A 14,273-nucleotide genomic window follows, 5' to 3' on the forward strand; every position below is an offset into this window, starting at 1 on the left:
CAGAAGCACCGACCGATCTGAGATCTTCAAGGAATACAGGGAGTCAAGGCTCTTTTACTTTAGAACTGACATCAAGAACCTCATCTGGTCACTGCGGAACAGATAAAATGGAGAAATTTTCAGCGCAAGCAGCAGTCAGGGATCAGAGTGAGCATACAGCGATGTATCAACATCAGAAGAATATTCAGGTCAACGCTTGGATGTTTGATATCCAAGGAGCGACAAGCCTGACTTTGGAAGCTCTTATGATGTTCCCGTAGAGCCCTGGGGCATCAAGTGGGCAATGGAGTGGGGTTCCGAGGGAGTTCCTCCTCATGGACAAAGAGCTGATTGCTCACCTGAGTGGTGGGGTCTCTGAACCACAGCACCAAGAGAGATGGGTATTAACGCCACGAGAGCCAGGTTTGGAGTGGCAAAGTGAGGAACTGCCTGGGACACCCTCTGAAAGTCAGTCCTGGCCACATGCCACAGGGGACATGAGAGTAGAGCTTAGATCGGGCCCAAAAAATTAAACCCGACCCTACCCGAGCCCGTGCACCTTGTGTCCGAGCCCGACCCGGTCCGACACATTAACTGTAATTATGAGCCCGAGCCCGATTTAAACCCGACTATTTTTTAATACGTGAGCCGTTGTAACAGACGTTCTCAACTACAATTCTAAGTTGTTTGAACTACAGAAATTAGTTTAGATTTATCTTAATGAAAAATGCAACAATAACGAAGCATGTAAACTGCATTGTTTGTTTATTCAGAATGGATTTTTGAGACACGTTTAGAAGAAAAGCACGTTTTCACTTATCCAGTTCGCTTGCTGCTGGAACCAGTTTGTGTGCTCGGCATCGAACTTTAAGTAAAGGGTTAAGAAAAAGGTTAAATCCTTCCGTAAGCAGCCAACGAGGTATGTGTTAAGTTTTAGTTAAGTTTGTTGTATTTAGCCATGTAAATGTAAATGCTAACTGAGGTTCGTGTTAACTGTATATGAATTCTCTAAGCTGTCTTTATTGTTATTTATGTTTATATTTCATTTGAATTTCAATGTTTGTTAGCTAATATTGTAAGTAAATGTGCTTGATTTTGTGTTTCCGTATCTGTATTTAGTTCTCACGTCTGCCATGATGGTGATAACGAAGCCACTGTCTTTCGAATAAACCGTCGGCTCAGTTAAATGCAAAGCACTCTTGTGCTCGCGTCTTACGGGAGGGAGCTACATTTATAATTATGGCATAGCTCTCCACCCAATTAGGCTAATTAAGTAATGATTTAAAAAAAAAAAAACCACACACAAATGCTTGATCATGGCCCCGCCCGGCCCGGCCCGGCCCGGCCCGAAGATAGTGGCAGGAAATATCGGCCCGACCCGGCCCACGGGTCGGGTCGGGTCGGGTCTGGGCTCGGGCTCGGGCAGAGAATCTAAACTCTACATGAGAGGTGGGTCTCCACATGGCTGGTGCATGTGCTTCCTAGCAGGAGTAGAGAAAAGACCATCCTGGTCCTGCCACACTGACCTTGTTTCTGTTAAGGACCCAGGTAACCATGCGTGACAGCCATCTTAGCGTGAACCTGCACCAGTAGCAGAATACCTGCGGATTTTCCTGAGTGAGACAAATGCTTTGGACATCCGGGGGTCACATCTAAGCCTATATACGTGGGCGGGAGAAAGTTGGCTGTTTAACCCTTTCATGTATTCACCTAGCAAGACTCTGTATTTAAAATGGCCACTCAACGGAATATACCTCTTTAGCTCTGCTAAAATCCTGCTCGTCAATGGCTACACCGTGTACCTAACATCAGCAACAACAAGGGTTACAGTAGCCAACACTAATGAAAGGCAGACTTGATGTAACTACCCCCAGCAGGAGGCAGAGGTGACCTCCCTAGCCTGTGTCTCCACCCCCGAGGCCCACCAGTTCCTCATTAGGAGCCAGGAATCGCCAGTGGCCTCCCTCCATGTTCTCAAACCATACAGATCATTAATTCCTTGATAAAAATGAAAACCAAAACAACAAGTCGTGTGGGAATGCTGGGAACGCCTTCTCACGTCTGCCTGGCAACATAAATTAGGAATGGCGTGTTTCTTGGGCAACGAGACACAACCTGGGGCGACCAGCAGGCATAAACCCCACATTCCATTACTCTGCTCAAGGTCCTCATACCGGGAAACATTCAAACATCCACAAGGATAATCGCTCTCCTAATCTCCGGGGTGAAATTCACCTCCCTCTCTGTTAAAAAGACACAAATGAAGCCAAAAATGCAAAATTCGGTGCTGGGCCAGCAAAACATACCAGGGGATGGCAACACAAATAATCCACAGTGTGGAGATGCTGCCGTTCTGACAGATTCGGGACGAACTGCCTGCTCGCATATCAACAACATCAGGAAATTGGGTGGGGGGGGGGGCAGCCTTTGCAGGAGCCTATCAATAAATAAAAACTATTTCACCGTGGATAATATCAGACCCGGATTAACTGGCTCTCCACCCCTTCTTTTGTGGAGATGCAATTTGCTTGGCCTATGGAGAGCGGGATAAGGAAATCGCACTGTGAGTAATAAGGCCATCCCCACATTTCCGTCGGCGGGGCGATAAAGAAAGGGAGAGTGAGAAAAGAAAGAACGGGCTGGAGATGTAGATCGCCCTGGCGATACATCTTGATGCATCATCCACCTTTCGTTACATTCATAGAGCATCAATCAGTTCATATCCTAGAGGCAGGTGGCATTTTGTGCTGGGCGTATATCTTCTGTAAATTAAATTGTGAATGATAATAATATTCTGGGACCTTTAGCAGCTGGGAAAATGCAAGGAATATCCTAAGGCCTGATGGTTGCCATGGAGGTTTGAATGGAACCGATGTCCTGCGTGGAGAGAGCTCAGGGACCAATGGGAATAAATTCAACACAACTCATAGGCCAATAGGAATAAACTCAATATGACTCATAGACCAATGGGAATAAACTTAATATGACTCATAGACCAAGATAAATGAGCTACAAGAGTATATTGCAGTTGATCTGTATATAGTCAACATGGCTCACAGACTAACAGGACTGAGATCAACAGCATACAGACTAACAACAATAAACTGAACATAGCTCACAGACCAACAGGACTGAGATCAACAGCATACAGACTAACAACAATAAACCGAACACAGCTCACAGACCAACAAGACCGAGATCAACAGCATACAGACTAATAGCTATAAACTCAACACAGCTCACAGATGAACAGGAATAAACTCAAACCAACGTACAGATCAATGATGAGCAAACCTTGAGCACACTGAGATATTCACAACCACAATTTGCTCTATCACATGTGACAGAGAGCAGAGGACTCTACTTAATTTGGGCATTTGTAGGAAACTCGATGGGCTTGTCACCATGATGGGGTAAGAGAGGTCAGTGTGGATGTTTGTCAGTGTGACACAAAGCTCTCCTCTGATACAGCTTCTGAAGTAGGGCTGCACTGACAACCGAGCTTTCTCTTGGCCGTCCTCAGGAGTACCGATGGATCAAACTGCCTTCTGAACTCTCTTCAGTCTGGATTACTCAAATTAAAAAGAATCATAAGGAAATGTGTGTTTCGGCTCCGTGGTGTCACTAACCTTCTGCCAGCCTTCTGCTGTAAAACCCCTCTTCACATTTCAACGACAACGACACATACTGCAGAAGTCTTATCTCGAGGAGATGGAGTGCTTACTCTTAGCCTGAAGGTGGTCGACAGATGCCCCTACTTATATGCTGCTGTTGTGGGGTAGGTGGTCCTGCACAGTGGGTGAGGGGTGACATAGTTTGGAGTCCATGTGGCTTAAGACCTCGTCTTGGGGTGAAGTCTCCAGGTTGGTCTTTCAAACAATAGTGCCCTTAATTCAAGAACAACCCCCCACCAACCTTCACCCTTGCCCTTTGACCTGATCCCATCTCTGTTACTTGATCTCAGAGCCACAAAGGCAGCGTGTCTATCTCTGAGTCACCCACAGAGCCTGTCCTGTTCCCCGCACAAAGACGGGCCTGTCATCTTCAGTGCTCCATCAGAATTTGCTGTCTCAAGGCTGATGAATGAGCACAGCATGGAAGTCTGCGGGTGGCATGGGTAAACATGGTGTGCTGGCACCCTGACATCAAGACAACCGGTGCACTGTTCTGTTGACGTCATCTACCTAGAAATCACTTCTCATTCTAAATTAATATCTCCTCTGCTGACTTTTCCCAATTACCTGCCTTCCCGCCGGAATTGCCTGGCTCAACGCCACACAGGGTTTCAATAAGTTACCGTCTCTCCATCGTGCCTTTCCATCAGCAACACGGGCCATCAAAATCGCTGAGGATCAGCCCCCCGAGAAGGCAAAAGCTGACTCAGAGCCCAGCATCTCCTATAGAGTTCAGAAACCCCCAGAAATGTCTGCATTGATAAATAAATAAAAACATCACAGTGAGATTCTGTTTCTGGCAGGTCTATAAAACGGACCTGCTCTCTGAGTGATCCTTGGCGTGGAAGGATGTCGGATGCAGTTGCATGGTCTACAGGTGTATGTTGCGAAACACATCATGGGGGAGTTTGTAAGAAGATCTACCATGATTGAGATCTAATGCTCAGATCAACAGGGGCAATTCACCGCAGTTCAATGAAGGCAGTTCAGACAGTAAAATATTTATACTGTCAAATCAATAAGAAATCACTGAGGGGAAAAAATCTGAAGAATTGATATATTTGTATATAGCTACTTAATACAAAGAAACCTCAAGCAATGTGCAGGTGAGATGAGAAGCTTGATTCTCTTCCGTCTGACAGCTCAATAGGACCAGAGTCAGTGAGGAAATCACAGTCTGTAGGCACTCTCTGGCAGATACTCTACATTATGTCAGCCTTCCAAAAATACACACATACACACATGAGCACCCGGGCCAGCAATTGTAAGCAAACCACATGCATTCCAAACGCTCCATTGCCGTACCCGAAAAGGACAAAAACCTGAAGACTTCCACAGCTCTACATGTCCACCAGCTCGGAGCATGAAGGTCAATAATCGCCCAAGGCGGGCAGCCCATCTGAAGATTTTATCTACCCTTGTTTCCAAACTCTGTGGCTCTCTGGAACTGATAGCTAAGTAAGAAGGTGCCATTCAACCCATCTGAGCATTGTATGAAACCACCGGGAGGCTGAGATGGGATCTAATGTGGTTTCCTGGCAATAAGTGGTGGAGCTTCTGGATAGGGAAGCACTTCCTTCTTGTACTTGATCTTAGTGACTGGTATCTTTGTCATCGCACTGCAATATGGCTCAGACCGTGTCATGAGATGTAGTTCTCCTGCTGACCAGCAGAGGGTGGTAAAAACAATATTTGCAAAATGTAAAAATATGGTCTGAAATTTTACTTCCTCAAACATGGAATTCTGTTTCTGCACATCTATAGCTTATTAATGGAGTAATGTAAACTAAAACCAAATCCCTGGCTATCCAAATGTTGCTGATTAGCTGAAAACCAGCAGGAATCAGCACATCATTCCAAAAATGAGACTTAGATGCAAAATGCACCACGCAACTGACAGATGGGAAGCAGCATTTCAGATAGGCTTGGAAAATTCAGCATTTCAGAGAGGAAATCGGAGAGAAAACCCTCAGTTTGCCTTGTCCACCTCTGCCTTACCCAACATCCAGCAGCTGTGCTTAGCTAATTACAAAAATCCACAGCTCCCTCCCTGCAAATGCGTCACGCCGATCCAGTTACCTGATCCCCCCCCCCCCCCGCCCCCCATCTCTCCTGGGGTCGGCCACCTCACCTGCAGTCCAGCTTCTCCAGCTCGAAGTGGGGGTTGAAGTTGAGAACGATCCGCTGTGAGGGCTCAGGGGCCGTGATCACCCAGAGGCAGTTCTGGTGGGCTGGGTACTCCAGGGGGTAGCCGGGGGAGGTGATGTACCCGGCATCGCTGGCATCCAGCTGGCCGCCGCACCCGCCGCCTGGGGAGATGGGGAGTCTCCTGTGAATGAGCGTGTCGCCTACGTCCCGCGTCCTCCCACACAGACACACACACACACGTTTGTAACCACATCTTCGTAAGGACTCGTCATTCATTTCAATGGGAAAAAAATTTGAAAATTGAGTTTTCCCTTGTGGAGACTGAAAAAATGGTCCCCACAGCGTCGAAATAACAGGTTTTTATCACAATGCAGCGACATTCACTCTGCACAATATAATGTATACCTGGACCACACACACACACACACACACAGACATGTAGGGTAAACATATCCTTATGGGGACCACTCATTCATTTCAATGGGATAAATGCTAACGCTAACTATGACAACCTTAACCCCTACCCAGCCCTAACCATAACCATAAGTAACCTAACAAAATACAAGAGTTTTTGCATTTTTAGTTTTTTCATAGCAGTCACCGATTTTTATAAAATAGAGTTTTAACTTATGGGGACCAGGAAACCGGTCCCCATAAGGGGAAAAAAATGGATATTTATCATAATGTCCCCATAAGGATATGTAAACCCGCTCACACACACACACAGACCCTAAGAATGGCTTCACATACACACATTTTCAAACCCCTTATCTTGCACAGGTTTGCTGGAGCCCATCCCACCAGGAAGCGCAGAACACAGAACGGGGGGGGGGGGGGCATCCAGGACGGGACGCCAGTCCACCATGGGGCGCACACACACCATCACACACCCCCCATCTTCTAGCTATTTCCCAGTACATGGCAGCAGGACACAGTCACACAGGAAGGGCCATTTAGAGACACCAGTTAAACTAGTTACATGTCTTTGAACTGTGGCAGGAAACTGGAGCATCGGGGGAGAGACTCGGGCTACTGAAGGGGGCAGAGAACTCCACACACACAGAGGGGTTTGGACCTCAGACCCTGAAGGTGTGAGCTGACCCAATAATCATCCTCTTTAGCATCATTGTCTTTACTTGCAGAACAAGGCAAGATACACAGAAGAAGCTCAACTGTAATCTCTTTTTTTAGAAATGCATGAAACAAAACAAGTCGACGGTACATTTAGTGAAGGCACCTCCCAACAGCTGAGATGTTTAATAAAAAGGCAGTCACCAGCTTTCCTTCTACCCTCTGTGACAGCCAGCAGGCCCTTATCTGAGGGTCTAGGAGGACTTAAGGAGACGAACTCGAGTGCCAAGCTTGTTTAAACCTATTTCTTTGACCTGCGATACGTGACCTAATTTCCGACACCCAGTCACTCAGTTCCACTCTCCTTTTCAATGGCAGATGCAAGCTGATCACTGCTGTTACTCTGCTCAAAAATAACCAGGGGGGTGTTCAGCATTCTCCAGTGTCTATCCAGGGTCCTGGCCAACACTTTAAATATTGGGATGGAATTTTGCAATCCCCTCTCTCTGTGGAACGAGGCTTCCCATTGGACAGGACATCTCAGCCAGTAAGTGAAGGTCACCGGAAGTTGCAGATATATAATCTCTAACCGAGAGTTGGTCCTGACAAGGTCCGAAACTATGTACTGGCACTGCCCTTAAACTGCACAAGGACACAAACCAACACACAGTCATAGATGGAAGGAGATCTATCTCTCACCACTCATTTTCTGCAGATGTGTTACAAAGTAAAGCTTTAAGGTTCTTTTACATTTTATGTTAATAATGCTCATATGCAGAGCTTAACCCTGAGCACAGACTGCGCGACCCTCCCCAATAAGTGTTGAGTGATATCTTAAGTATTTCAGTGACACCTTCCTGCAAATGTGTCCAAAAGTAAACCCTTCATCACACACCCAGCCTGCTCCTGAGACTTAACACGAACAAAAATATTTGTGGTGACCTGTAATTAAAAAAGTCTAACCCCAAGCCACAAGAAACACATAAAAACTGAACTCTTATTTTTAAAATAAGCAAATGAAGGGCATTTAGTAGAGCAAGGTCCCTCCAAGTCCACATCTTCATGATGTAGGCAAACATGTCCAAGCAAACATTACCAAAAGGACGGGAGTGGCCCAGTGTTGCATTATGGGAAGGGGACTGACAGGAAGTGAGGTCACATAACTGAGGGCATGGCACTTAGCATCTGCGAGGAAGGCAGTGAGTAATTAGGAGAGGCCATGGCGGACGTATCCCTGCAGGAGCATACAGAACCCCCAGAGGCACATTCACCCGCTACCATTTCAGCTCTTGATTTTCAGAGCCGCTCCTCAGGGCGCCTATGCGGGCGGGGGGGGGGGACACTGACCGCAGGACCCAAACTTCCCTGTCATGAAGAGTGCCTGTCCTTTGAAAGTCTGCCTCCATCGAGATGGAAAAAAGCCAAAAATGTTTTAAATGTGATAGATTTGCAAATGGTGACATTTAAAAAAGTTATTACTGTCTTTTCCCACATATCTTTCAGTTATTGTGGCATTTCAATAGACAACCTACTGCTCTGCACAAGACCTCCAAGAAAGCTTCTGGCGCGTGCACACACACACACACACACACACACACACACACACACACACGCTCGATGCAGGAGTCACGTACCCCCTCCCACTTCAAAGTCGAGGCCCTCACACAGACACCGTCACCAGCCCCTTTAAACTTCGGGGGAGGGGGGGGATGGCTGAATTTATGAAGACATGTTACAAAGGTGATGGAGCCCTGCAAGTGAGATGGTTCCCCAGAAGCCGGACTGAGCGACCGCAGCGACGAGAGACGGCAGGGAGAGAAAGAGCGGAAATATCCCGCAGGAAGTGACAGAGAGAGACGAAACGCAACAGGTATGCAAACATGCCCCCCCTCCGCCACCTGAACCAGCTACACCCCATTACACAGATCAATGTGGAAGCTTTTATGGGGGGGTTGGGGGTCTACATGCCCTTTCCACACAAAAGTTAAGTGATTCTTGCTGATTTCACCAATTAAATCAGAGGAATGAACAATCAATAAATGGATTCACATGCAGATGTATTGAAGCCCCCACCTCTGCCAGCCGTCCTTTTGGGGGGGGCGGGTCTCTACTGATCTCCAGTCCCAGGTTTAGAGAGGGGCGGAGGAGGAAATACTGATTTGTTCCATTGGGGGAATCTCAGCCCGCCTTCCTGTGGGTTTCTAACTCCAGAACCGCCAGGCCCGGCCCGACCCCCCCTCTCCATTCGGGTCACGTATGTCGCCGGTTGCGGTGTTGTGCATTCCGCCTGCAACCGCAGAGGCACCCCGCCCCCCCACCCCATCATAAATAACCCTAAACGGTGCTAAGCTGTGAGGAGAGGAATGAGAATTCAGCTGCATTATTGATGGTCTTAGAGCGCCTTCTGAATCTCTTCCCGATAGCACTGTTTCAGCACTTTCACAACCCCCCCCCCCCCCACCACCACCCCCCAACCAGCGCCTCTCGAGATTAAACTAGTCCTGCGCTAGCCTCGAATGCAAATGGCCGACCTTGATTCCCAAGATTTACAGATTAATTTCCCACAGAGCTGGGGGAGACTTACTGAATCGCGCTGTAAGAAGTGAACTACTTTAGGAGTGCCGCGCGGAGGCATGTCGTTTACACGCCGCACACGCCAGCCGCACACGCCAGCCGCGTCTCTGTCCAAGGCCTTCCAGCATGTTCCATTTGGGTCGCTCTAGTTCAAGGCCTGCTTATAAGGCAAGGCATGCATTCAGGTGGGGGGGGGGGGGGGGCTGACTTTCCCAATTAGTAACGTGAGGTGCTGAACACACACAGCATGTAAAACTGACCCCCCCGCCCCAACTCCATTTGGGCCCTCGGTAGTCATGACCTCTCTGCTGGCTGTCTGACGACCAGTAGCTCTTGGGGGACATCTGACTGGCCCTACTGACCCCAAATCCCCCGCCCCCTCCCCCCCCCAAACACACACACACACAGACACACACACACGTGCACACAGCCAGTGAAGCTCTCTCCTGTCCCACCACTGGCCTGAGAGAAAGTGGAACATAAAGTACTTTGGCAGGCTGGATGCGAGGGGCTGAAGAGCTGCCAAAGACTCACATCTGCCTCTCATCAGCGAGTCGGGTGTCAGCAGAGAGTCCAGCCTCGCCGAGCCCCAGGGATGGCTTTGTGTGTGTGTGTGTGTGTGTGTGTGTGGGGGGGGGGGGGGTCCACCAGGTGACTTGTATTATATATTAAAACAGAGTGGAAAAATTAAACAACAGGAGCACAAAGACTGAGAACTGGACCAAGGAGGCTTCTTCTGACATTAAAAACCACAAACGAGCAAAACGTCTTCTCTGGAAAAATAACTAAGTGATAGATGGAAGGAGATAGCTTAGCCAGTCAGACACTGTGGGGACACGAGTGTTAAGGGAAGTGTTGCTAAAAAAACAGCTTAGAGTGATGTAATGTAATGTAAATATCTGAGCGAGATGAGAGACAGCGCTACTGCTGGTAAGATTACCCGTGGCGGAGAAATGCACCCCTGACCCATCCCCATTCTCTCAGCCCCTCTCCCTGCGACGCAGCCACCGAGAGCCGCGACGACAGCAGTGATCCGGGGGACCTGAAGTGTGTCGCCCCTCCGGCTCCTACGTGTAACTCTCACCGGCTTTCTGCGAGGAACAGGTGGCCCCCGCCGCCCCGAGTCAAAGCCGCAAGCCGGGAACCGAGGGGGTTCGCTGGCACAGACGGGTCCTCTAACAGTGCAAATAATATGTCAGGTGTTCAAACCAATCGGAGAGAGCTACTAATATATATGTGTATATATACGGAGCCTTCAACATCTCCCTCGTTCTTCAGCACCACCTGTGACTGCACATATAAAACGTGCTGCATTTAGAAGTATTTAAAAATATATATTCATTCAGCATCATAATTTACATGCAACAATGTCCTATTATTTCAATGCTGCAAAAAGCCCATAAATAAATACTTCTGGGCATGCAGTTTTAGGCTATAAAGTCCAAAAAAGGTGGGCTTAGGTTGGTGCCAGTTAGCGATTGTCAGGCTGCTTTTTAATCAAAGCAATCGAGTAGAAAGCCCCGCGTTCGGCTGGGTGTAAGAGACTGTTTGCGTCCCTAATGGCATGGAAATGCGACGTGCATATGGTTCAGGAATAAAAGACTCTACTTTCAAATGTAAACGAGTTTATCCAGTAATTAACACAGGTATTACTCGGTAACAATGCTGCAGCATTCGCCTGGGCTACAGCCTGTATAATGAGCTGCTTTGCTTTAATTGAAGTAGCTTATTGACAATTTGTTTCAAACATATAAACGCCACCCAATTAAAGCATTTCTGGTGCCACGTCCAATTTACATGTGACCAGATGTTTTCGAATTTTTCACTCGTCCGCACTAGGTCCTTCTTTCAAAGTGCAATTTACATTGAAAACACACTATTTCACAAGAAAGCTCAAAACGGCATATATTTAAATATCCAGGACGGAATGAGAAAGAAGAAATGGCCAAGGGAGCGCGATTCCACCCGGGTTACACCCTAAGGGCGGCCGGCCGCCGTAAACTTCCTTCGCAATGATACGATTAAAATCAGGCGACGTTTAGCCAGAGGTTAGGCAAAGTGTATCTGTGCAATACATAAACCATTTAAGACCACTAAGTTCATTTTATGTCAATTATAATTAAACACACATTAGTTTTGTTTGCCGGCACACCAGTGCATCTTTTAGAAGTCCAACTAAATAGGAAGATCGCTCTGTCTGTAGAAACCAATGACATAAAATCTAAGAGTCATATAAAAGAAACGAGGCCATTTCAGTTTCCTGGGCTTTGCCGTGTTTTGTGAAACGAAAACGACAGATCGCATTCTGATGAGATGAGACACGTACAGTTTCGTCTCCGAGAGAAATAGGGGACATATAATCACCAGGTAAAAGTTTTACAGCGCGAGTTCGATTTATTTAAATAATCGCTTTAAATATACAGTGTGCGGATGTGTGGTGGTTGTCAGACACGGCACTGAAAGAGCAGTATACTGTAAGTACAGACTTTCACCCACCACAGCTTACCTGATAGACTAGTGTCGAGGTTAATACAGCATCAGGCTAATAAATGAGTAACACTGTGCACTGCATTGTGCTGCTACAGATATGGGAATATGCGCGGCTGTACGACTTACAGAAATACTACTACTACTCATAAAATAATAATAATAATAATATTTATAGTACGAAAATATCGAAACACCAATAAGCAACGGGTGAAGTTGAAACCTGACCAGAAAAATCACAATAATGCTAAGACGTCATGTAGCAAGTTAATATATTAACACTCGATGACAACCATCTGGAAATCAAAATTAGATCTGTTTCCCCAGTCCAGGTGCGCTATTAAAATTACTGTAAATAATCATTTAATAGAAGCAGTTCAGAAATAAACATTATAGAATAAAATTAATGAACACTAAGGCGTGATTGTATATGTTCGGCGCTGGCCAAATTATATATTATTAATAGTTTTAATAATTCTAAATGGCAATGTGGAACAGCACGCTGACAGAAGAGACCGCCTATCACTTTGTGTCTAGAATATAAATTACAACTGTACTGGTCCAACTTCAAATATGTGTCTGTCTTGCTATCTAGAATTTTTTTTTTATTTTTAATCAAGGAACGTAATTCCAGTCATTCGTAAGATATTTAGAAACAACATTGTGTTTTTTGAAAAGAAAAAAAAGGAATGTGTTGAGACTGGAAAAGGAATCCTCCTTCTTCAGAAATATAGCCTCATACAGAGAACAGAAAATAGTTCTTTTTTTTTCTTTTCCCGGCAGATGACTGTTAACGTTCCTGTAAAATAAACTGCGAAACGCCAATCGCCGCTAAGCAGTCTTTGGCTGCAGTTGATCAGCGTCCTCGGCCGCTATATTCAGGCTGGCGGCCGCCGCTGATCGCGGCTCATCGTCCGCAGGACCCGAAAACCAGCCACCAAACACTCCGATGTATCGGAAAACCACGGGGATCACACGCCGAGCTCCTGGCAACGTCATTCAGAGATCAAACCACTTACGTGTTGTATGAGAATGAGTATCATTAACAGAAAAAAAACAACGAAAATAAGATTTTTAAAAGAAAGTGGGACAAAAGAGGTAACGAGGTATGAAGTTCCTAATTTACAGAGATGTTTGTTTTTAGCTGAAACAAAAATCGTTTGCAGTTACGACTAACAAGGAGGCCCGGCTTATTTTATTGTTTCATAAACATAATCGTGAAAAAACAACTCAAAGGAAAACTTACCTTCATTTCCGTGCGCTGTAGACATTAAACACAGAACTAATAGAAATCCAGACCGTGTGGTATATAGATCCATCTTTGCTGGGGATCCTCACCCTTGTGGTGTTGAGCAGAGCTCCCTCTCCTATCTCCTAGTGGCACTAAAACAGATGTTTTCCTTTCCGATCTGCACACTTATCCTCCAAAAAGGACCCCAGCCCCGGGCTCTCAGCGCACCAGTCCTCCTTCTCACTCTCTCACTCTCCCACCTTTATCTTTACTTCTGTAGACGCATCTGAATGCGCTTCTATTTCAGTCCAGCTTTCTTTTTTCTTAATCCACATGAAACATTGACTAGTGAAGCGCCGAGTTGCCGAAAATCACTGGCGGAGATGAGAACGAAGCACCGTGTTCTAACCGGAGCGCTTTGAAAGCACCGCAGATCCGAGCGGCTCCACACTGACGGCGTTGCTCCTCTGATGTATGAAACGAGCGTTTTGGTTACTTCTAAATGCACTGACATGCGATGTTTCCGCGTCTCCCCTCTCTCTCTCTCTCTCTCTCTCTCCTGCTTTTCTCTTCTGCTTTTCAAGTCGCTCCGATTTATGTGCAACAAAATGACAAGCAAAGAGGCGGCCGTGCGGAACCACTGCGCCGATCCTCCGAGGGCTGAATGTGGCTTCAAGTTCGACCGGCGTCAGGCATCAGCCGTGGGGCATGCGGGCTCTGCGGATCGCGGCGTATCCGGCACGCTGTCCTCCGGCTCCGGCGCTACGCGCAGCGCTGCGACGTGTGTGTGTGTGTGTGTGTTACAGATTGCACCTCGGCCCGCCTCCCAGCCGGCGTCCGCTAGCGCTTCTTGCTTAAAAGTTATTCGAAAGCGAGAGTAGGTGAGACGTACAGAAGCACAAGGTATTTTTCAATATTTTTAATACTTCTGGCTACTTGGGGAAGGTTGGAGATTTTGAGATTCAGTCAGGAACGATTAAGATAAGACGAGAAGACAGATATACGATGCTAATATCAAGAGTGGAAAAGGGTGAAGATGGCATGAAAACAATGACTGATTAAAAACAGGACCATCGGCTCCAAGACAGTAAGGAATCAACAGTGATAAA

The 14,273-nt window shown here is 46.7% G+C and overlaps 1 protein-coding gene across 2 annotated transcripts in view; it reads right to left on the reverse strand.

Moving 5' to 3' along the window:
- LOC111858343 (neuropilin-2-like) overlaps positions 1 to 13,940 on the reverse strand; it is a 47,661-nt gene extending 33,721 nt beyond the window's left edge. For both annotated transcript variants that reach the window (XM_023840021.2, XM_023840022.2), the window contains exons 1-2: positions 13,180 to 13,940; positions 5,785 to 5,962 (exon numbers count right to left, since the gene is read on the reverse strand). In XM_023840021.2, coding sequence (XP_023695789.2) covers positions 5,785 to 5,962; positions 13,180 to 13,252 — 251 coding nt within the window. In that variant the 5' untranslated portion in view covers positions 13,253 to 13,940. The remainder of the gene's footprint in view (positions 1 to 5,784; positions 5,963 to 13,179) is intronic.
- Between the last annotated feature and the right edge of the window lie 333 nt (positions 13,941 to 14,273).

The sequence above is a fragment of the Paramormyrops kingsleyae genome, chromosome 16 (assembly GCF_048594095.1).
Source record: "Paramormyrops kingsleyae isolate MSU_618 chromosome 16, PKINGS_0.4, whole genome shotgun sequence".
Lineage (NCBI taxonomy): Eukaryota > Metazoa > Chordata > Actinopteri > Osteoglossiformes > Mormyridae > Paramormyrops > Paramormyrops kingsleyae.